Source organism: Acipenser ruthenus, chromosome 7 (genome assembly GCF_902713425.1).
Source record: "Acipenser ruthenus chromosome 7, fAciRut3.2 maternal haplotype, whole genome shotgun sequence".
Lineage (NCBI taxonomy): Eukaryota > Metazoa > Chordata > Actinopteri > Acipenseriformes > Acipenseridae > Acipenser > Acipenser ruthenus.
This window is the reverse complement of record NC_081195.1, coordinates 595048-618167: the sequence shown is the minus strand read 5'-3', so window position 1 is coordinate 618167 and position 23120 is coordinate 595048. Positions and strand designations below refer to the sequence as shown.

Here is a 23120-nt window from a genome sequence, read left to right as displayed (position 1 = left end):
CATCGATGCAGCAGGTTCTTTAGCGTTGTAGAAAACAAAGGCACAAAAACAATGTTTTAAATTAAACGCTTTTAGAAATGAATTGCACTGTACAAAGTGTTCTGACAAGGAATTCACAGAATTCTTTAAATGTTGATTTACCATATGGAAATACTATTGCTGTGTTCTGTATTGACTTCTTAAAAATGTCTTAGATTTTATTAAACATAATTTATCATTTGTTCTGACTTACTTTTGTAGGACAACTTACTGAAACTGTTTTTACTTGTATGTTTTTATTATTTAAAAAAAATAATTAAAAAAAATAAATCTAACGTACATAATAACAACATTGTTTGCTGCAGCAGTACCAGTTGTGTTTCGACTTCTAACTGGGTGCTGCTCCTGTTAACCAAGAAGCGTACATGTACGTGTACGTGGACACGGACGTACGTGTACGTGGGGTGTCCACTTTATTGGGAACTATAAGGATTTATCCAAATTGAAAGGGCGTCATAGTGTGTTCACAGTTCATATATATATATATATATATATATATATATATATATATATATATATATATATATATATATATATATATATATATATATATAAATGCATTATAATTTGCGTTAAGGTATTTTAGCTATACGCAAAACTACTGTACTTACCTGTGGCTCTGCCTGAATAACTGACGGCAATCCTGATCTCTGCTGTGTAAAATCCCGGTGCTGAAGGAAATGATGGACACTGTAATGGGCGAATAGGAGTCATTCTTCAGCTCGCACTCGAATCGGGCATAGCCAATGAGGTAGTTGAAGAGGGCGGGCTACTGTGTGGTTAATGACGGCTGATATCCCAGGTGAGGTCATTTAGTACATCATGGAGACAGGTAATGTTTTAAAAATACAAAAACAATGTTCTGTGCTTTCTAACATAAGTGTTAAACTTTTAGTAAACGAGCATACTAGTAATGTACTATTTTTAAAGCACGTCGGTAGCTATAGTTCTGTTTGTATGACCTATTTAAATCCTCGTATTGTTTTATTATTATTTTAACATATCCTTTAAATATTGTTGAAATGCTTCTTTGCTTAAACGTTGTAAACAGTGTTATACTAAACGTCAATACGCATTAGGTCCTACCTTTGTTACAGAGTTTCTTAAACTGGCCCAAGTTATCTGCGAGTGAATGCTATTTCAGAATTGTTGAATATATATATATATATATATATATATATATATATATATATATATATATATATATATATATATATATATATATATATGTCGTTTATTTATTTGTTTAGTTTATGTGTTTTGTATACGCTTGTTTATCAAACCGGTCGCTATAAACACTGTCCAAGGTGCTGACGAGTACAGTATAAACTCAATGAGCGGCACAGAAAGTACGCAGCTCGTTAAGGAAAGGTGAGTGTGGGTGACGTTTGTGGGTATACTCCTTGTATACTCTCTTACGGACAGGTGATACTCTCTTGAAGTGCGGTTTATTACAGATTGTGTTATACTTGGATGTGTAAATATCACAACAAAGTAAATTATAAAGGCGTTTTATTATTATTATTTTGCGTTACCATTTGAAGTGTAAAATTGTTTTTGCTTTTTAGGATTGGGCCCTTCTAGGTAGGACGTGTATTGTTTCAGGTTTTATTTATAGTTATTTTGTGTGTGCATTGTCTCTATTGTAATATCATTTTGTTGAGACGCTCTTGCTTACATTCTGAACATAACCAAGATTTAGTGTTTTATTAATGAGTTAAAATTAATTAGTGTTGTGTTTGTCGTCTCAGTTTTCTCGCAAGACATCATAGATTTCTCGACCATAGCACCGAGATTAACCAGTAAAAGAAAATACAGCTATCCTCTGAAAAAAAGATAGGGGTCATAGCAGATCATTTACCTCCACATGCATGTAACAGTCTCTCTCCTTGGTTTCAGGAGGACCAGGGCTGCCTCTCTGCAGGAATAGCATGGCCAGGCAATGCTGCCAGAACGAGGCCCAGGAAAGTGGCATTCTATACAGAAACCGCTGAACATGTGATAGTATGTCAACACTGTGCCTCTACCGCTGGGAAACCTTTTAAAACCAAATGTGGACAATAATCCGGATTGTTCAGCAACAAATCAGTTTCCTAATTAAAAGTCCTTCATAACTCATTTTACTGATGGATCTCAATATTGTATAATCTTCATATGAGACGTCTTTTTTTTTTTTTAAATCCCAGTATTGATTTATTATTATTATTATTATTATTATTATTATTATTATTATTATTATTCATTATCCCTTATTGCAAGCATTCCTATTCTGATACTGACCTCTGCATTTGAATAGTGCTACAGCAGCAGCGATGAGTTGACTTTGGAAACAGTTTTGTACATTAGACAATGCATTTGACAAGGCAAGCTAACCTGGTTTCATAACAGCAAGCCAACAAGTTATCAGGATCCTGGACAATTGATTTGGAGGGGCACCCAGTACCACCCCAGCTGCTTGAAACCCAGCCCCCCCCCCCGTTCGAGAGAAACAGACCCATCGGTCCTTGATGAGCGGCTGGCACAGTGCCTCCTTGCCATGGCTCAATCGTTTGACTCGCCACGCAGGGAGATGACTAATGGATCCCACCCCAGCGGCCAGGCTGGAGGTGCAAACACAGCAACGCGATACCTGCTGAGGAAACAGTACCGGCTGCAGAACGGGCAGCCCAGGGGAATCCGATCCTCCTCTCCGATGGGCAGGGTGATCCTGATAAACTCCTCCGAAGACGGTGAGCTTCTCTTTGTCAAGCATATAGTTACTGCTGGCTCTGATATGGGCAACTGGTTTCCTTGAATGAGGAATGACCTCATCGCTCAAAGATGGATTAAAGGCCAGCCAGGCCATGCAAGAGTTATTTCAATCACCCACCCCACAGACCCATTCACCCCATTCTTACCACACAACATCCCATAAACTTGGTTGGATATACAGTAGTGTGCAAATGAACACCTCAAGATTGGTAATATCCGTCCTTCATATACCTACCTGCACGAAAATCTCTGGGAGTGAGAATTGCAATTTTCAGTCAGTAATCGGTGATACAGAAACAACAGGAACTTGTGTATGAAAATGTTAGACCACTTTATGCTTTAATTAGGCATCTTAAACAAGTTCCAAAAAGTATCATACATTTTACCATTAGTGGCTGTGTGCTTTAGTTCCACCCTAGCTGTGGGTAACGGCAGGGCTGGAAATTAGAGGCAGGATTTATAGAGTGTGCTGCTGGGGAAATACACATTCACGTTTCCTCTGCATCCAGGCATAAACAGCAACATGCTTTCTTTCATTGGCCATTTCCTGCACTGTATAACAAAGTCCTAGATCGAAATGCACACACATTATGTAGCTCATATAGTCTTTATTAAATGTGCTGCTCATTCAGTTTCTCCCTGTTCTCTTCATCAGGAAGTGATGAAAGTGATGCGATTCATACCCTGACGGTGGACAAAAGTGCGGATGGAAAACTGGGTTTCAGCGTTCGAGGAGGGTCGGAGCACGGGCTCGGCATTTTTGTCAGTAAAGTGGAAGACGCGAGCACTGCAGGTAAGGGAAACTCTTGTCTTGTGGTGAAAAGGGCTGCAGCTGAAGATGTAGTTTAGTGATATGTATAGTTATAGCAGAGATACACGTATATTTAAAGTCTGCTCCCATAATAAAATGATCTTGCTGTACTAAAACATAAGCAAAGCATTTAGCTTTATTAGAACTTAAAATGCATAATGGGGTGAGTCCCCGAGTGGCTCACCTGCTAAAAGCATGGCTGTGTGGTGTGCAGGGGAGAGTTCTTTTAAAAAACAGCACCATCTTTGAATGAACCCCTATGTTAATAATAAGATTCTTTCTGAATGTATTGTGATCCTTCCCTCCAGAGCAGGCCGGTCTGTGTGTGGGTGACAAACTCATGGAGGTGAACGGGGTCAACCTGGAGAGCATCACCATGGGCAGCGCTGTCAGGGTCCTCACGGGGAACAATCGCCTGCGCATGGTGGCCAGACGGGTGGGAAAGGTGCCCGGGATCAAGTTCTCCAAGGAAAAGACCACATGGTGAGCACAACAGGATCCCTTTCATTGGTGACAGGCCATGTTGCACTTGTGAAACATCATGTGGTGACACAACGGGATACAATGCTTGCCATACAGCAGCCAGGTAGGCTGTTCTCTGCACAATGAATCTGTTTGATTGATCTATTCTGTATTCAAATGGTGTATATCTGACAATGACCCAAGGAAATTCTTTCTATGGTGCTTTAATAATATTATAAAGTATATGATAAGTGGACTCTCTCTGCCATTCACGTTCAGTGGGATTCCAAATCCCAAATGTTATCCTGGGATTAAAGGTTGTGCTACAGTTGACATTAAAATATAGTGCATTCAATAAGGAGAGTCCACAGCACTTGACACACAATAGCTACAATTAGAGGACATATCAAGTGTACTTGGAGACAACCACCCCCCTTGCTTACATAAAAAACTACACTCAAATTTTATCCACCAGGAAAACTGTTGCAATCTTGTAAAATCATTGCACTCTTTGCTCCTAGTTTAATTCTCCAGTGCTTCTCTAGATTGTCACATGACCACAGTTCAGGAGGTATGTTTATGTCTTTCCAGGGTGGACCTGATTAACGGACGGATGATTGTGGAAGAAAACAGGAGCAGTCCTTCGGAGAGCAGCTCTGAAGCCGGGGTGAGGAGGATCGTTCACATCTACACCACGTCCGATGATTGCTGTTTAGGATTTAACATCCGAGGCGGAAAGGAATTTGGACTTGGAATATACGTCTCCAAGTAAGTTTAATACCAGGAAATCTTTTCTGACCAAAACTAGGGTATACAGCGTTAGATGCTGTGACTCTGAAAAGCACCTCCAGCGCTGGTTGTATGCCATATAGCTGATTCTCACTAATCGAACAAGTTGGTACCTGACCCATTTCAGATTACTGTGATAAACCTTTGAAATACAAAATGCAGATTGATCGTGAGGTTTCTACAGCTGTTGTTAATGCATTTCATTATGATGTCATGGTTCGGAGTATAGATATTGTGTACTTTGTTTTTGTGGCTGAAGTTGGTCTTGTAGCATGAAGATGAATGATTTGCATCTTTCTGTTCTTCCCTTGTTTTCAGGCTGGATCCCGGAGGTCTGGCTGAGCAAAATGGGATTAAAACCGGAGACCAGATCTTGACAGCCAATGGATACAGTTTTGAGGACATCAGCCATAGTCAGGCAGTGGAGGTGCTGAAAAGCCACACACACATCATGCTGACGATAAAGGTAAGCATGGCACTGCCTCGACCACACCCACACCACGCCCCTCCAGCAGCAGACATCCAAACAATTCCAGAAGTGCTGGTTCTTGATCTTTGAGGTGTTGTGGGTCATCCTTTCAGTTATGGGGAATTTCAGACAGAAACCTGAGATGTCTTGTGCTAGCTAAGACAGCGGCTGCCCTAGGAGCATGCATTAAAAGGTAATATCTATGGGGGAGTCGCCGGCTGCTCCAGCTCCACATCCACCAGCCATTACTTACTAAACGACAGTAAGATCGGGTGATATATACAACAGTGGTAAGCCCTGGAAAAGGCTGTCCGTCAAGTATTGAAATCGATGTTCGAGCAAACAAAAACTGTTAACTACGGCCTATGATTTCTCATTTTAGTTGTCAAAGTAACATAACAAATGATTTGCTTAAGTGGTACTGTGCGTTGATTGATGTCGGAGCACGTTAAACAAAGCAGTTATTAAACCAGGAGTGAGGCAGCGTAGTGCAGCAGACAGCTGGCATTTAGCTGTGACATTCCTGCATTACTCACTTTACGCATCTCAGCTAGAGTTTCAACTGTGAAAATTAGCTAAAGGACGTGCATTATTCACAAGCCACAGGGATCGGATTATAACAAGCCAAATGCCTTTTTTTTTCCTGGTGCTAAAAACCCCAGCGTCATTAGAGATTTTCTGAAGTTTTCTTTTTTTTGTTGTTACACATTCCAAACCGAAAGAGCGATGCTCCAGTAGGGTCTTGTTTTTGCTCCACTGGTGCAGACGTCAAAAGTGAAATTGACCTACAGTCCACAGTCCCCTGGCCTAAGTGACAGTGTGGCTTAGTTAGGTTACAGTTTGTGTGAATCAGGAGAGTGAAGGCTAATGAGGTTCAGAATGCCCTCTTGAGGGGTTTGCCCCTGGGCGTCAGTGCCAAACTGGGATGAGTCTTTCACTCTCTGATAGAGACATTAGCTGCACTTTGTGTTTCAAAAATAAAACCAAGAACTTTTAGTCAGTAAATGAACAACCTGTGGATGTTTTCTGGATTTTATTTTTGGAAAATATTGTATAGGAAAGTATTCATTTATCTATTAAACTTTATATAGGCAACACTAATAAGTTACTCCTGGTCTCCACTGTGCCCTTCTTCTCTGTTTCTCTGCATACACTACTGTATATTCTCTCTCTCTCTCTCTCCTTTAGGAGGTGGGAAGGTATCCTGCATACAAGGAGATGGTAGCTGAGTACAGCTGGCTTAACAAACGTAGGTACCCAGCACATTCTGCAGGCTCGGTTTCTCCACGGTTTCTTGCATGGGATGACTCAGTAAAACAGGGATAATCATTCAGGCTTTTAATCCAGATATACTGCAATCTGGATTACCTTGCCTGTCTAAATAAAAATAGCCACAATCTGTTAGCCATTGCTGTGTGAATCGCTCTTGTCGCTCCCTACTAAAATATGCTCTATTTAGCGGATTGTATTATTTCTCATTTTCCCCAATAATCTCAATAAAAAAAGACTATTTTTTTGTGAAGTATATGTGATATACTGTTTTCGATAATGTAACAAATGATATGCTGTACTGTATGTATTTATTATTTATCCATTTCCATTTGTATGTCTGTGAGGTTGATCAGTCTGCTTCGCTGCATTGTTTTCTGTACCTGTTTCTCTCAGTCGGCAACGGGCAACTACAGCAGTCCTCTCAAGCCTCGGACACAAACTCCTCCCTCTCCTCCTACTCCTCGGGGACCCCCCTCAGCTCCAGCAGTGGTATCTCCCAGATGCTCCCCCACTACGCCTCTGAGATGGTTGACGTCTGCATCTCCACTGAAGACTCACGGCGGCCCAGCTACTCCGAGCGGACAGAGACGGCCATGCAGACTGACCTCCAGATTCCCCCCACCAACGCCCTTGACCAGGACAGCCTGCAGCGGTCAGGGAAAACCATCACCACAGAGACCAGTCGGACTTTAGGGGCCACTGTCCTACTAAAGGACACGGCCATCCGGACCGAGAGCTTTAAAGAGACGGCCCGGGCCAGGCACAGGACTTTCTCAACAGGAGACTCCGCCGATGAGCAGCTGGACTCTCCAAAAACCGCTGTGCTCATGGCACTCAGCAAGCCCAGGAAAACCATCAGAAGGTCTCAGAGTCACATCACTGTGCTAGGTGAGGATAAAGAGCTGAGCCATCAGGTCAGTCACATCACTGTGCTAGGTGAGGATAAAGAGCTGAGCCATCAGGTCTCAGAGTCACATCACTGTGCTAGGTGAGGATAAAGAGCTGAGCCATCAGGTCAGTCACATCACTGTGCTAGGTGAGGATAAAGAGCTGAGCCATCAGGTCTCAGAGTCACATCACTGTGCTAGGTGAGGATAAAGAGCTGAGCCATCAGGTCAGTCACATCACTGTGCTAGGTGAGGATAAAGAGCTGAGCCATCAGGTCTCAGAGTCACATCATTGTGCTAGGTGAGGATAAAGAGCTGAGCCATCAGGTCAATCACATCACTGTGCTAGGTGAGGATAAAGAGCTGAGCCATCAGGTCTCAGAGTCACATCATTGTGCTAGGTATGGATAAAGAGCTGAGCCATCAGGTCAGTCACATCATTGTGCTAGGTGAGGATAAAGAGCTGAGCCATCAGGTCTCAGAGTCACATCACTGTGCTAGGTGAGGATAAAGAGCTGAGCCATCAGGTCAGTCACATCACTGTGCTAGGTGAGGATAAAGAGCTGAGCCATCAGGTCTCAGAGTCACATCACTGTGCTAGGTGAGGATAAAGAGCTGAGCCATCAGGTCAGTCACATCACTGTGCTAGGTGAGGATAAAGAGCTGAGCCATCAGGTCTCAGAGTCACATCACTGTGCTAGGTGAGGATAAAGAGCTGAGCCATCAGGTCAGTCACATCACTGTGCTAGGTGAGGATAAAGAGCTGAGCCATCAGGTCTCAGAGTCACATCACTGTGCTAGGTGAGGATAAAGAGCTGAGCCATCAGGTCAGTCACATCACTGTGCTAGGTGAGGATAAAGAGCTGAGCCATCAGGTCTCAGAGTCACATCACTGTGCTAGGTGAGGATAAAGAGCTGAGCCATCAGGTCAGTCACATCACTGTGCTAGGTGAGGATAAAGAGCTGAGCCATCAGGTCTCAGAGTCACATCACTGTGCTAGGTGAGGATAAAGAGCTGAACCATCAGGTCTCAGAGTCACATCACTGTGCTAGATGAGGATAAAGAGCTGAGCCATCAGGTCTCAGAGTCGCATCACTGTGCTAGGTGAGGATAAAGAGCTGAGCCATCAGGTCAGTCACATCACTGTGCTAGGTGAGGATAAAGAGCTGAGCCATCAGGTCTCAGAGTCACATCACTGTGCTAGGTGAGGATAAAGAGCTGGCTTCTTTTCATCTATCTCGATTTGAAGCTCAGACCTCAGCAAGGACTGTGTCACAACCTGAATTATTTGAACGTAGGTGTGGAGGGGAGATTTAAACTGAGCTTTAGTTGAAGAGGTATGTCTTAGTGTATGTTGTGTTAGTTCCCCTTCTTTATACTATCCACTGCAGGTGTCTGGTTATGCAGTGTGCTCTTCCTTAGTCCAGTTCACACCACCTGTCCTTGTGCCATTTACGTCCGATTCTATGGGTATAACTTGTCCCCTTCAGAGAAAACAAACAAGAAGTTTAAAAGGGTATTGTAGAACATCACTGAGCGAACCAAAGCTGACAGCTGCAGCTATGAAAATGCTAAAGCAATAAATCTGCAATGAAAATAATGAATGTATAACAGAAGTGAAGCCCTGATTCAGGTACTTAGTCAAGCCCAGATTGCAGGTGGCACGTGGTATAAAAGACTGATTGCTCACTTGACAAAACTGTTTTTAATGCTTGTACAGACAGGCCATTTTATTGTTTATACTGGGGGACTTAAGCACTGGGTAAATCACGCTTCACATCTGAGACTGAACAGAGCAGTCCAGGTGTGGATTCAACTTGTGGTACCCAGCCATTCCGCTTGTGATAGCCAGCCATTCCGCTTGTGATAGCCAGCCATTCCGCTTGTGATACCCAGCCATTCCGCTTGTGATACCCAGCCATTCCGCTTGTGATAGCCAGCCATTCCGCTTGTGATACCCAGCCATTCCGCTTGTGATAGCCAGCCATTCCGCTTGTGATAGCCAGCCATTCCGCTTGTGATAGCCAGCCATTCCGCTTGTGATAGCAAGCCATTCCGCTTGTGATACAAAGGCATTCAGCATTCTAGAATATGTCCATAAGGGTCCTGTCTCTTTCACCCTCCCCTAGAGGACAAGCAGAAGAAGAAGCAGCAGCAGAAAGGGAAGGTTGCCGGGGAGGGAACAGATCTGCAGCGCTCCAAGACCTTTGTGAGCCTGCTGTTTAGAAGCGGCCGGACTGGGAAGCAGCAGAAGAGCCCGAGCTCCAGAGAGAAGAGGCAGAACAGCTCTGCAGAGAGGAGGAGCCACTCCAAATCTCCCTCCCGCTCCGAGGCAGACAGAGGTAAGTCCCGGACCCCTGTGCAGTGCCGTGTGCAGGGTCAAACGTCGTCCTTTAACCATGTGTCTGTGTACAGTATCACTGGACCCATATCCTTTTAACCCTGTGGCTGTGTACAGTATTACTGGACACATATACATGGTACATGCAATAATGCCGTATACTTTCTGTTTAAATTTTTTATCCTTTTTTATGAATATAAAAAAAAATATGTGTCTAAGTGAAGACCTTTGTGAACGTGCAATAGTCTTTTGTTTGATTCGGGATGTCTGCCTACAACAGTGCATTGCTGCACATTTTTAAATACATTCTGTTACTGCATACTATATAACTATGCTTACACTTGCTCTTAATGTTATGAAACGTTTCTTCGAAAATTAACGAACTTGACAACCTCTTCACTTATCTGATTATTTTTGCTTTTGTTTCAGTCAATGCAGTTCAAAAGTTTGTGATTAGATGCTTGAAAAGGGGTAATTTACTTCTTGCAACTTGTGTGTGGTGGTCTTTTACTCTCTGTGGTGAATTCTTATTTTTCTGTGAATGACTTGCTTCTTACTCCTTGTAGTATATACTAGACATGTAAAATGTTCAGGTATCTTTCCTATGAAGCCAGGTGCACTCCACTAAACTACCTAAGCAGCTGTTCTCAGCAGCTCATCTCTCATTTTCCTCAATGAAATGTAATGGCTTGTTTTGTGTCGTTGGATAAAGAGAGAGGTGGTCCATTGTCGCTGTCCGGCACGCAGGAGGAGCTGGTCTCAGGGCATCGGGAGGAGAGTCGGGTTGCCTCTGCTGAGCAGGGGCTTTCTCTGGTGGAGGACATGGCCAGAAAGCTGCTGAATGAAGATGAGGTCTCAGCCATCACAAGACACTGCCGGAGAGTGAGTGAACAAGCAGAGCACTCCTGCAGAATGCTGAACAAGCGTGCAGAGACGTGCACGAAATGAATTGCTCAAAGAAGAAGTCTCTTTCGATGGATTACATGAAGCTTTGCAGGCATTAAAGTAACTAACAGCAGTCTAGAACAGTTTATTTAATTCACAGGAAGAGTCTTTACAACTCATGAGGTAAAGCTTTGTGAATCGGATCGATCATCTCAATTTAACAATCACATTATAATAAAAGCTTTTAGGGGAATTGATTTCTGCCTCTGCTTTTAGAGGCATGCATTATTCAGCATCAGTCATGCATGCCCATCGACAGCCAATAATATATGCAAGTTCGTTTTTAAAAAATAAACCACCAACCATGTCACCAGAGGGACGTGGCTTATATGTTTTGATCAAATGATTAATCAGTGATGTAATCCTAAATCTGAATGTACTGGATCGGCCCTAAAATATAGATTTTCTTAAACAAGAACTATTATACAAATTCCCATTTTATTGATATACCTAACTTCTAGTAACACATGTAATAGGTAATGCATTTATCTCATTTCTGCCAGTATTTCCACAAAGTGTCTTTCTGCAGCTTCGTTTGCGTTTGTGTCCGCAGTCGTAGTCGATGCACTGTTGCTGCCGTCTTAAAGTAGTTCCTAATGCTCTTTTCGTTGCATCAAGAGGAATGCTGACTGAATCAGACAGTTGCGAGTGATGTGACTCGGCGAGTTCCAGCTCAGTTACACCACTGCTGTCTGTAGAAAATAGTAGCGGAGCAGTGTTCTGGTGCGTTCAGGCTCGACTCCACCACTGATGATGATCCCAGTGTAGCTTATACCATAGCGTATGTGCTCAGGCAAAGTAGACACAGTGTTGTTCATATTTCACTCTTCACTGAACTGTTTTTATGGTCCCATGTGAAATAGTGGGAAACAATCTATTCTGTTAGGATGTGTTGTTGTTGTGTCTTCATGCTGCTCTGCTATGTGGTTTGATAACCCTTGCATGACTTGTAAGTTTATTTTATTACACACAGTTGTATGAAAGGCACAGCCGTGCTGATCGCTGCCTCTCTGTTTTTCAGTATGTTTCAGAGAGAGTGGTGGAGGATCTTGTGAAGCCACTGCTTGTTATACTGGATCGCCCCGAGAAGCTGCTGCTGCTAAGAGAGATAAGGTACGCTGGATAAGGTACACTGGATAAGGTAAGCTGGATAAGGCACGCTGGATAAGGCACGCTGGATAAGGTAAGCTGGATAAGGCACGCTGGATAAGGTAAGCTGGATAAGGTACACTGGATAAGGCACGCTGGATAAGGTACACTGGATAAGGCACGCTGGATAAGGTACACTGGATAAGGTAAGCTGGATAAGGCACGCTGGATAAGGTAAGCTGGATAAGGCACGCTGGATAAGGCACGCTGGATAAGGTAAGCTGGATAAGGCACGCTGGATAAGGTACACTGGATAAGGTACACTGGATAAGGCACGCTGGATAAGGCACGCTGGATAAGGCACGCTGGATAAGGTACACTGGATAAGGCACGCTGGATAAGGCACGCTGGATAAGGTAAGCTGGATAAGGCACGCTGGATAAGGCACGCTGGATAAGGTAAGCTGGATAAGGCACGCTGGATAAGGTAAGCTGGATAAGGCACGCTGGATAAGGTAAGCTGGATAAGGCACGCTGGATAAGGTAAGCTGGATAAGGCACGCTGGATAAGGTAAGCTGGATAAGGTAAGCTGGATAAGGCACGCTGGATAAGGTAAGCTGGATAAGGCACGCTGGATAAGGCACGCTGGATAAGGTAAGCTGGATAAGGCACGCTGGATAAGGTACACTGGATAAGGTAAGCTGGATAAGGCACGCTGGATAAGGCACATTGGATAAGGTAAGCTGGATAAGGTAAGCTGGATAAGGTACACTGGATAAGGTAAGCTGGATAAGGCACGCTGGATAAGGCACGCTGGATAAGGTACACTGGATAAGGCACGCTGGATAAGGCACACTGGATAAGGCACGCTGGATAAGGTAAGCTGGATAAGGCACGCTGGATAAGGTACACTGGATAAGGTAAGCTGGATAAGGCACGCTGGATAAGGCACGCTGGATAAGGCACGCTGGATAAGGTACGCTGGATAAGGCACGCTGGATAAGGTAAGCTGGATAAGGCACGCTGGATAAGGTACGCTGGATAAGGTACACTGGATAAGGCACGCTGGATAAGGCACGCTGGATAAGGCACGCTGGATAAGGCACGCTGGATAAGGCACGCTGGATAAGGCACGCTGGATAAGGTAAGCTGGATAAGGCACGCTGGATAAGGCACGCTGGATAAGGCACGCTGGATAAGGCACACTGGATAAGGCACGCTGGATAAGGTAAGCTGGATAAGGCACGCTGGATAAGGTACACTGGATAAGGTAAGCTGGATAAGGCAAGCTGGATAAGGTACACTGGATAAGGCACGCTGGATAAGGTACACTGGATAAGGTAAGCTGGATAAGGCACGCTGGATAAGGTACACTGGATAAGGTAAGCTGGATAAGGCACGCTGGATAAGGTACGCTGGATAAGGCACGCTGGATAAGGCACGCTGGATAAGGCACGCTGGATAAGGCACGCTGGATAAGGTAAGCTGGATAAGGCACGCTGGATAAGGTAAGCTGGATAAGGTACACTGGATAAGGCACGCTGGATAAGGTACACTGGATAAGGCAAGCTGGATAAGGTACACTGGATAAGGCACGCTGGATAAGGTACACTGGATAAGGTAAGCTGGATAAGGCACGCTGGATAAGGTACACTGGATAAGGTAAGCTGGATAAGGCACGCTGGATAAGGTACGCTGGATAAGGTAAGCTGGATAAGGCACGCTGGATAAGGTACGCTGGATAAGGCACGCTGGATAAGGCACGCTGGATAAGGCACGCTGGATAAGGTAAGCTGGATAAGGCACGCTGGATAAGGTACACTGGATAAGGTAAGCTGGATAAGGCACGCTGGATAAGGTACGCTGGATAAGGCACGCTGGATAAGGTAAGCTGGATAAGGCACGCTGGATAAGGTACACTGGATAAGGCACGCTGGATAAGGTACACTGGATAAGGTAAGCTGGATAAGGCACGCTGGATAAGGCACACTGGATAAAGTATGCTGGATAAGGCACACTGGATAAATAAGGTACGCTGGATATTGGGCTGTCACGTGGATTCTGCTCATCTGCAGTCAAAATGAAGTAGAGTAAATGAATGGCTTTTGCAGCACTCGTGAAAAGGATAAAGTGGAAAATAGACATCAGCATGTAAATTTTATTATATTGCTGACAGGTTTTTTTTTTTTTTTGTGTGTGTGTTTAATAGAACAATCATCCTGCCTACGGACCTGGGCAGGTTTGACAGCATGGTCATTCCTTTTGAGCTTGAAGCGTACGACATTCTGAAGAGCAGAGCAGGTAGGGAAGGTGAGAGTGCTCCACACAAGAGCTTCATAGTACTGCAGTGGTGCAGTCAAGCCAAAGCGCAGCGGAATGCAGTTCCCACACTGTCTTCTATAGGCAGCTCTGACATCATAGTTCTGCCACTGCCACGTAAAGTAAAGCATTCGGACAACATGGGGAAAGACACTTAGATCTATATCTATATTTTATCTATAGTTTAGTGGTGTTCCGGTACCTTCAGATTTAGGTCTATACCGCTGTAGGACTGTACACTGGCCATTTTATATAAACCGCCTGCTTGCTTTTTTTTCCCCAGTAAGGTCTCCAGCCCTCAGGACCCCCCAGAACGGACTGGCACCTAAAAGACATCTCATAACTCCAATCCCAGGTCAGCAGTCATTGAATGCATTCTCCCTGTGTTTTCAGCATGGCTTGAGTAGAGCCGATACACCTGCTTATGTGCCATGGATATGGGCTGGCAGTGCGTAGTCCAATGAGTGCACAGAGCCCTGATAACCCTGCTTATGTCCCTTGAATGAGTGGAGCTGAATTTAAAAAGGAAGCCCTAGAGGTAGGTGAGTGAGAGAGTCAATCTCACCAGGAAGTGCAAATCAGACTCCTGGATCCACCTCACAACCTCTGAGGATCTTGGGTGACAAATTAATAAATCCATCAGTACAATTCCAGGCTGATAAAACAGACTTTACTGATAGACTTTACTGTATGGAGCTAGTGTAGAAAGTTTAGACGTGCAGATGCCACAGTAACTCCGTCTGTAACATCCTGAACTGAGTAACAAGCAATCAGACCTGGATACAGTTATATTGCATCTCTCCTGCCCCAGATATTTTACACACACACAACCCTTATGATGGGAACCTTTCCACTGGGGCTTACAAAACAACACAGAACACCTTGCCACTTACACCTCCAAAAGTGGATATGAGCTACTACTGAAATAACGTTTGAATTCCACATGATGAGTGTGTGGTATTTCGGCTTGCAAAAGGACCTGTTTTTTTGTTGTTGCTATTTTTATCTAATTATCTATTTTTAATCAGCTGTGGAGTAATGGGGGAGGGAGGAGTGGCATTTGTCTACCCAAGAGCTATTTTCATATTAAATGTCCTATTTCCTCTGCCCATGCTCGATAACAACGACGCTGTGATAAGGGCAAGTTCTGCATCATGTTACAAACATTTCCTGTAGAACAGAACAGCACGGTCAGGTACTTTCATATAGCAGTCCTTGCAAGTAACAACTACAATGCCTATTACAATTCATCTCCTCCATTGAATTAATCAAGGAGCAGTAATCCAAGCTCTTTAAGCAGTGACATCGGAGAGCTCTGCTTTAGAGAACATGAAATGCTATATCTTTGTAAGTTCAGCCCTGCTGTACATAAATGAAACCTTTAAAATGTAAGGCATTGCTTCTTCTTGCATGAAACCAGGAGCCGATGAAGTACACAGGTATACTGGTGCCTGCATTCTATCTACTGCATGTGTCAGTAAAAAGTACTCTGCTGTTTATCCTTCAAGTAGGGGTCTTTCTAGCAAGGTCTCAATCATCCTGTCCTTGGGTTTTTAGACTACAGGGGAGGATTCCACCTAAAGCCACTTCAGGACTTTGAAAACGACAGGCTGCTGATGGAGGAAATGGAGAAGCTTAAACTGTCTGGACTGCAGGATATCAAACAGCTCCCATCTAAAGCCTTCACTCCCCTCGAAGATGTGCCAGTCGACTCCTACACCACAGAAAGTAGCTCCAGCAAACAAACTGCAGCAGCCAGCCCCATGCGTTCCAACTGGCTGCTTACAGAGTCAGCCCAGAGCACAGAACAGGCCACCACTCACAAAACAGACATTGGTACAGTCCGCTCCGTTCACTACGATGGGGTTTCATTGCACTCCGCTGCAGACAAGAGTTATACCACTTCAGAAAGGGGGAGGTCCGTGTCCAAGAAAACGGGCCAGACAAAAACGAAAAAGGAAAAAGGGGAAAAAAGTAAAGACTCCTTGTATACAGTGGTGAACAATCCTAAGAGGTCCAGGCCTTCGCTGTCTCAGGTCTTTGGGGGCACAGGGTCCCCGCGTGGAGAGGAGCTTGTGAATGGACACCCAGCTTCCACAGTGACCGGGCTCAACGGTACCACCAGCATCCCAGTGCAGGAGTATGAGCAGACCAGCGTAACCATCTCCAAAACCAAACAGTCCCTAGGTGGGTACACGCTTTGTACAGATGAAGAAGCTACGCATTGTTTATGTGGTTTCAGTTAGACCTGTGTGCTGGAAGTATTGCACTAGTTCATTGGTATATAACAAATGCATTACCTTGCGTTGCATTGAATACCGCAATGCATGGTGTTTGCCCTGAAAATCTCAGGTGAACGAGACATGTTGATGCGTAATATTGACCACCAGAGGGAGCCAGCTAAAAAAATACCAGACTGGTACTGCAGTCCTACACGTTGTATTACCTGTAGATGGCAGACAAAAGCACACTGCCCAAACTACTGCAGAACGACATATTTAAACCTGAACTTTATCAGTCTAACCTTCCATTTTATAGTTACCTATAGAAGACCTGGGATACCTATGGGTATAGTTAGGAATCCAGGTGGACTGGCTATTAATGTGGAGGAAAGCAAGGGCCTCCAGCATAGGTGGAAGGAGGGAGGAAGTACAGAGAGAAGACAAACCTCCAGACATTTCTTTGTGTAAATACAATTTGTATCTAAATGTATGTACTTGCATGTATTGCATGGGGAAATAGGATAGATGTGTTACCTCAACCCACATATGCAGTACATTGTTGAACACATGCCATGATAGATACAGACATAAGCCTTTTCTGCTTGCATCCGGATCTCTGCAGGAATCAGCATCTCTGGAGGGATTGAATCCAAACTCCAGCCCGTGGTAAAGATTGAGAAGATATTTCCTGGTGGGGCGGCCTCTTCTTGTGAGATATTGAAGGTAATGATGATACGTTCTGTTCCTGCATAATCTTTCACACACACACACCCACACCCACACCCACACGCAGCACCCACACCCACACCCACACGCAGCACCCACACCCACACCCACACCCACACGCAGCACCCACACCCACACGCACACACCCACACGCACACACCCACACCCACACCCACACGCACACACCCACACCCACACACAGAGCACCCTGTTCATTCATCACCTCACCCTTTCACACGCAGCACCCTGTTCATTCATCGCCTCACCCTTTCACACACGCAGCACCCTGTTCATTCATCGCCTCACCCTTTCACACACGCAGCACCCTGTTCATTCATCGCCTCACCCTTTCACACATGCAGCACCCTGTTCATTCATCGCCTCACCCTTTCACACGCAGCACCCTGTTCATTCATCGCCTCACCCTTTCACACACGCAGCACCCTGTTCATTCATCGCCTCACTCTTTCACACACACACACCCACACCCACAGCACCCTGTTCATTCATCGCCTCACCCTTTCACACGCAGCACCCTGTTCATTCATCGCCTCACCCTTTCACACACACACACCCACACCCACACCCACACACAGAGCACCCTGTTCATTCATCACCTCACCCTTTCACACGCAGCACCCTGTTCATTCATCGCCTCACCCTTTCACACACGCAGCACCCTGTTCATTCATCGCCTCACCCTTTCACACACGCAGCACCCTGTTCATTCATCGCCTCACCCTTTCACACACGCAGCACCCTGTTCATTCATCGCCTCACCCTTTCACACGCAGCACCCTGTTCATTCATCGCCTCACCCTTTCACACGCAGCACCCTGTTCATTCATCGCCTCACCCTTTCACACGCAGCACCCTGTTCATTCATCGCCTCACCCTTTCACACGCAGCACCCTGTTCATTCATCGCCTCACCCTTTCACACACACACCACCCTGTTCATTCATCGCCTCACCCTTTCACACGCAGCACCCTGTTCATTCATCGCCTCACCCTTTCACACGCAGCACCCTGTTCATTCATCGCCTCACCCTTTCACACGCAGCACCCTGTTCATTCATCGCCTCACCCTTTCACACACACACACACACACACACACCACCCTGTTCATTCATCGCCTCACCCTTTCACACACACACCACCCTGTTCATTCATCGCCTCACCCTTTCACACACACACACCACCCTGTTCATTCATCGCCTCACCCTTTCACACACACACCACCCTGTTCATTCATCGCCTCACCCTTTCACACACACACCACCCTGTTCATTCATCGCCTCACCCTTTCACACACACACCACCCTGTTCATTCATTGCCTCACCCTTTCACACACACAGCACCCTGTTTATTCATTGCCTCACCCTTTCACACGCAGCACCCTGTTCATTCATCGCCTCACCCTTTCACACGCAGCACCCTGTTCATTCATCGCCTCACCCTTTCACACACACAGCACCCTGTTCATTTATCGCCTCACCCTTTCACACACACACACACACACACAGAGTACCCTGTTCATTCATCTCATGCTGCACACAAAGAACCACACTCCAGGGACATGAGTTTAGTGCTCACACAGTGTGAAAAATGCACTCCCAGGTCAATATATTTCATTGACTCCCCTTGTATTGAACAGCAGTGTGGCAGCCAGTAAAATTGAGAGATTTGTATCTAATTCGTTTTTTCCAGGGCTAAGCAGTTTTGGTTGTCAAACCTTTATCATCTTAAAGGGTATATGAGGACCTTTTTATTTGATTGTGTTACATGTTCCCATGTGTTGCTACAACTGTTTACGTGAGGTGTGTGTAAACAGTTATAGCAACACATGGGAACATGTAACACAATAAAATAAAAAGGTCCTTATATACCCTTTAATGCAAGTTTGAAAAATAATAATAAGTAGGCTCCTTAAATCAATGCAATTTGGCAGCAGTGGTCTTTTTTTTGTAAAATATTTAGTTTAAAAAATGCAAAAGATCTTGCAGACTGCTGCCAGTTATTTGTCTATGGGTTATCAAGCTGTTCTTGAGATGCCTTGTGATGAATGGTGCAATACTAATCAGACTTCCACTTGTCTGCTGTGCTGTTGTGTCGAACTCAAACAGATTCCAAACAGCCAGGCTTATTTATGTTTGCATTTTGCTGGCATCTGGCAGCCCATTTAAAAAATGCTAAATAAATAACAATTGAAGGTGATATTTTTGGAACCCGTTCGGGACCCGTGCAGATTATTATTTATTATTATTACTATTATTTGTTTATTTAGCAGACGCCTTTATCCAAGGCGACTTACAGAGACTAGGGTGTGTGAACTATGCATCAGCTGCAGAGTCACTTACAATTACATCTCACCTGAAAGACGGAGCACAAGGAGGTTAAGTGACTTGCTCAGGGTCACACAGTGAGTCAGTGGCTGAGGTGGGATTCGAAACCGGGGACCTCCTGGTTACAAGCCCTTTTCTTTAACCACTGGACCACACAGTCTCCAGATATGTAGAAGGAGAGCCGGATGCTGCTAACCAGTTTTAGCTTCATTAACACGTTCACGGATTAGTCCTGCAAAGAGATTCTGCTCTCTTTGGGGGAGAGAAAGTTGGAAACACTGCAGACTTGAATCTGAGACGAGCTTGCATCCCACAAGCCTGCTGTTTGCCTTGCTCATCATCCACTTAACAGTGCTTCTATGATCCACAGTGATAGGGGCTGGCACAGGCTTAAAAAGGCTCACTGTCGCTTAGTAAAGGCAATAGCTCGCAATTTATTTTCCAGAGCTAACCTTTTCTTTCAACTGCCATAATAATAATAAATAATAAATGTAGCAGCTGCCCGTCTGTGGAGATGAAAGGAGTCTGTTTGTTTTGAGGCCCAGGTAGGCTATGAATGGGTGGTTAATGTACAAAAGTAAAGTATCCATGTTATCATTCCGATTACTATTGAAAGATAAGTGAGCAACACAAGGGCGAACGTACCGGATCACATAGCTCCCTGCATTTCATTTTAATGAGGAACACTGAACAAGCAGTGAAGGTATAACCTGTCAATCACCTGCGTTTTAGTGAACTTCCAGTCAAGCTGTCCCTGCAGCTGAGCTGTAAGGGGAAACTGGCCAGTGCATTGGAGCTGTGCTGTTCGAACACAGTTTTGCAAGAGCCACTTTTCAATAATCAAGACAGTTGTGTTTTTCCTTGCTTTTCTCAATTTGGCATTTGGGATAAACTGTTTTTTTTTAGTGGGCTGGCAGTGTTGTAAACAGCACCACGTGCTGTGAAATATGACTTCTCAGGGACCAAGAAATGTAGTTATTGCTGTTTTCAGCAATAATTTAATGAATGTGCACCAGTCAGTTTCCATCTCATTCTTTTTTTATTGTGTTTCTCCTTGCCAAGGTTTCCTTTTTAAAGGTTAATAAAAACATGAATATTTCTTTCATGCCTATTGATCTCATCTTGCAGCCTTTCAATCATTTTTCACAATTTCCCCAACAGGAGTGACGGGCGAGGAAGTCAAGCCTTTGTTTGATTAGCACACAGTGCTTTAATTACCAGCCGTCTCGCGGGTTATTAACAGAGAAACTGATTAACTGTGCAGCAGTTACTCACAACTCTCCCTGTATAATGTTATACATTACCACAGTGGCAAGAGACATTACTAGAGCCATATGTTGAGAGAGAAACAGGACGCCTCCCCACTTTGAGAAGGACAGATGGAGAGCAGTATATCCCAGCGCTCTTCAGGGTGGAAATGAGAGATCAGAACAACACAAAACAACAGAATATTCTAGCTAAACCCTGCAATACTGAAAACAGACTGTTCTTTTTACAGAGACTAGTTCCAGTATTAAACACAACAGTATTAAACACAACAGCTTATATGACTGGTAAAATGGCTGCTGTTGTAGGCGCTGTGAAAAGCGTCCCCTTTACTGTGGTAGGTGCCGTGTGTCATACTAGGGTGCGCCGCGGGTTCCCAATCAGCTGCCGTGGACAAATCCCCCGAAGCACCAAGTGCAGCATTGTTCTTTAGAGCTTAAACACCCTGGCTGTACACCAGATGTTTCAATTCATGTAGCACTGCATCACGTTTTAAACAGTAACTGAAACTACCATAAAAGTACATCCTGTAATTTTCAGATGCTAGCTGCATTATTGTGATAGCCAATAAAAAAGATCTTTAAAGGGTTACCTTTAGGCTGTTGTGTCCTTGCTGTGGGATATCGCTGCTCAAGCTCCCCCTCTCGGAGTTCAGCAAACACACCTGTGCTTTACCTGGAAGCTGCCTTGAGAAGACAGGAGCACTGCTGGGGTGACCTTCAATAAGAATAAGCTTCATGTAAAACACAAAGGCATAAACAATCGTCCCTCGGGAATGGGTCCCGCAGTCGTGCTGGGAGATTTATGGATTCTGATGCTAATGGATGTGCTGCTGTATATGAACAGAGGTTAATGAACTTCTAGGGGCAGCAATTAAAAACGGGAGGCAATTAATCTGGAAATGTGGGACTAGGAAGGGAAGGATAAAAATTCCTGCTCTGATACAACCAGGTTAGATACAGACGTAGAGAGACTGATTATTGTTATTAACTGGTCTAGGGTTACAGTTTGATTCCGTCATGCTGCTTCATTCTATCATGCCCTGCAGTACCCCTCCTAGGCTGTGTCAGCAATCCCTTTGGGTTAAATAAAGATCATACTGGAAGAAACTGAAATCAGCTTATAGATACTCTACCTGGGGACCAGTCTCACAATATTCTATTGAGGAGCAAGTGTTGATAGTTGCTTTGATCTTTCCAGTTACCCTTATTTCCCACCCCGGTGTATTAGATAGATACCTTCATGCATTGCGTTCTCATCGCTCCCTCTTTCCTGTTGTGGGCAGGCTGGCTATGAGCTCCTCTCTGTTGATGGGACGAGCCTGCAGAACGTGACTCACCAGCAGGCAGTGAACATCATCCGGCGTGCATTCAGCAACAAGACACGGGACCCCATGGTGTTTGTGGTGAAGGTACCCAAAAAAACAATGTGAAGATTGCAGGGCTTGTGCATCCCTGGTGCTCCCGGCATCTAGTAACATCTGACAATCCAATTGGAAAAACCCCTTTTAGATTAACTCAAGTGCCAAATTAATTATTCTTTGAAACAAACTGTATTTAGAAGCTGTATCTGTGTACCGTAATTTGATAATTACATTTAGACTTAACTTTTGCGGTTAACAACATTAGAGCAAGTTATCAGAACAGTATAGTTAAAAAGAAAATTAAAACAGGGAGATAAAAATGCTCTGAAACAAATTACAAAGCAGCCTGTCCTGAGACGAGGACAGTGGCACTGAAGGGGTTAATTGCAGACAACTGATTTGCACGCTGTTTAGGTACAGTAGACAGGACTGGCCAGTCACAGCACCTCATAGAACTGCTCACCTGTAGACAGGACTGGCCAGTCACAGCACCTCATAGAACTGCTCACCTGTAGACAGGACTGGCCAGTCACAGCACCTCATAGAACTGCTCACCTGTAGACAGGACTGGACTGCAGTCACTGCACCTCATAGAACTGCTCACCTGTAGACAGGACTGGACTGCAGTCACTGCACCTCATATATAGTCCAGTCCTCTCTCAATTAATCTATGTAGTCCAGTCCTCTTTCAATGTACTCACAGATTTATGATGCATTCCTGTATTTACAGATTTGTTATGTGTATGCAATACTGTATATTAATTTGTAAGGCATTATTACAGAATTTGTAAAAATAAGTAATTCACCTTTCTTTTTTTTGTAAATGCAATACAAATTGTGCAATATTTAGACCTGTAATGAGTGCCTTAAGTTGGTGTATTAAATTAAAAAGCTTTACAATGACACACTGTTTCGACGTTTTACAGTAGACTGCAAATAATGTACAAGTTTCATCTTGCAATAAATATATGAAAAACTTCTAACTTGACTTGTGCAGGTCTTGAAAAACCAGTGCAATCACCT

The 23120-nt window shown here is 44.3% G+C and overlaps 1 protein-coding gene across 2 annotated transcripts; it reads left to right on the top strand.

Moving 5' to 3' along the window:
- Nucleotides 1-801: 801 nt before the first annotated feature.
- Nucleotides 802-23068, top strand: LOC117416270 (PDZ domain-containing protein 7-like). 2 transcript variants are annotated; one of them, XM_059026000.1, is made up of 16 exons: nucleotides 802-871; nucleotides 1939-2768; nucleotides 3446-3583; nucleotides 3910-4084; nucleotides 4655-4831; nucleotides 5171-5318; nucleotides 6510-6570; nucleotides 6987-7481; nucleotides 9611-9823; nucleotides 10535-10704; nucleotides 11789-11880; nucleotides 14066-14157; nucleotides 14459-14530; nucleotides 15733-16362; nucleotides 17020-17120; nucleotides 22020-23068. In XM_059026000.1, the coding sequence occupies exons 2-16, from the start codon at nucleotides 2576-2578 to the stop codon at nucleotides 22164-22166; spliced, it is 2904 nt and encodes a 967-aa protein (XP_058881983.1). In that variant the 5' UTR covers nucleotides 802-871; nucleotides 1939-2575; the 3' UTR covers nucleotides 22167-23068. The 2 variants fall into 2 exon arrangements, with proteins under 2 accessions (XP_058881983.1, XP_058881982.1); XM_059025999.1 differs by having other exon boundaries at nucleotides 14066-14166.
- The last annotated feature ends 52 nt before the right edge of the window (nucleotides 23069-23120 follow it).

Excerpts from the sequence above, each read along its gene's own strand:
- LOC117416270 (XM_059025999.1), top strand. The coding sequence starts at position 2,576 with ATGGCTCAATCGTTTGACTCGCCACGCAGGGAGATGACTAATGGATCC. Across the intron at positions 4,832-5,170 it reads CTTGGAATATACGTCTCCAA|GCTGGATCCCGGAGGTCTGG; the intron begins GTAAGTTTAATA and ends CCTTGTTTTCAG. Across the intron at positions 17,121-22,019 it reads CTTCTTGTGAGATATTGAAG|GCTGGCTATGAGCTCCTCTC; the intron begins GTAATGATGATA and ends TGTTGTGGGCAG.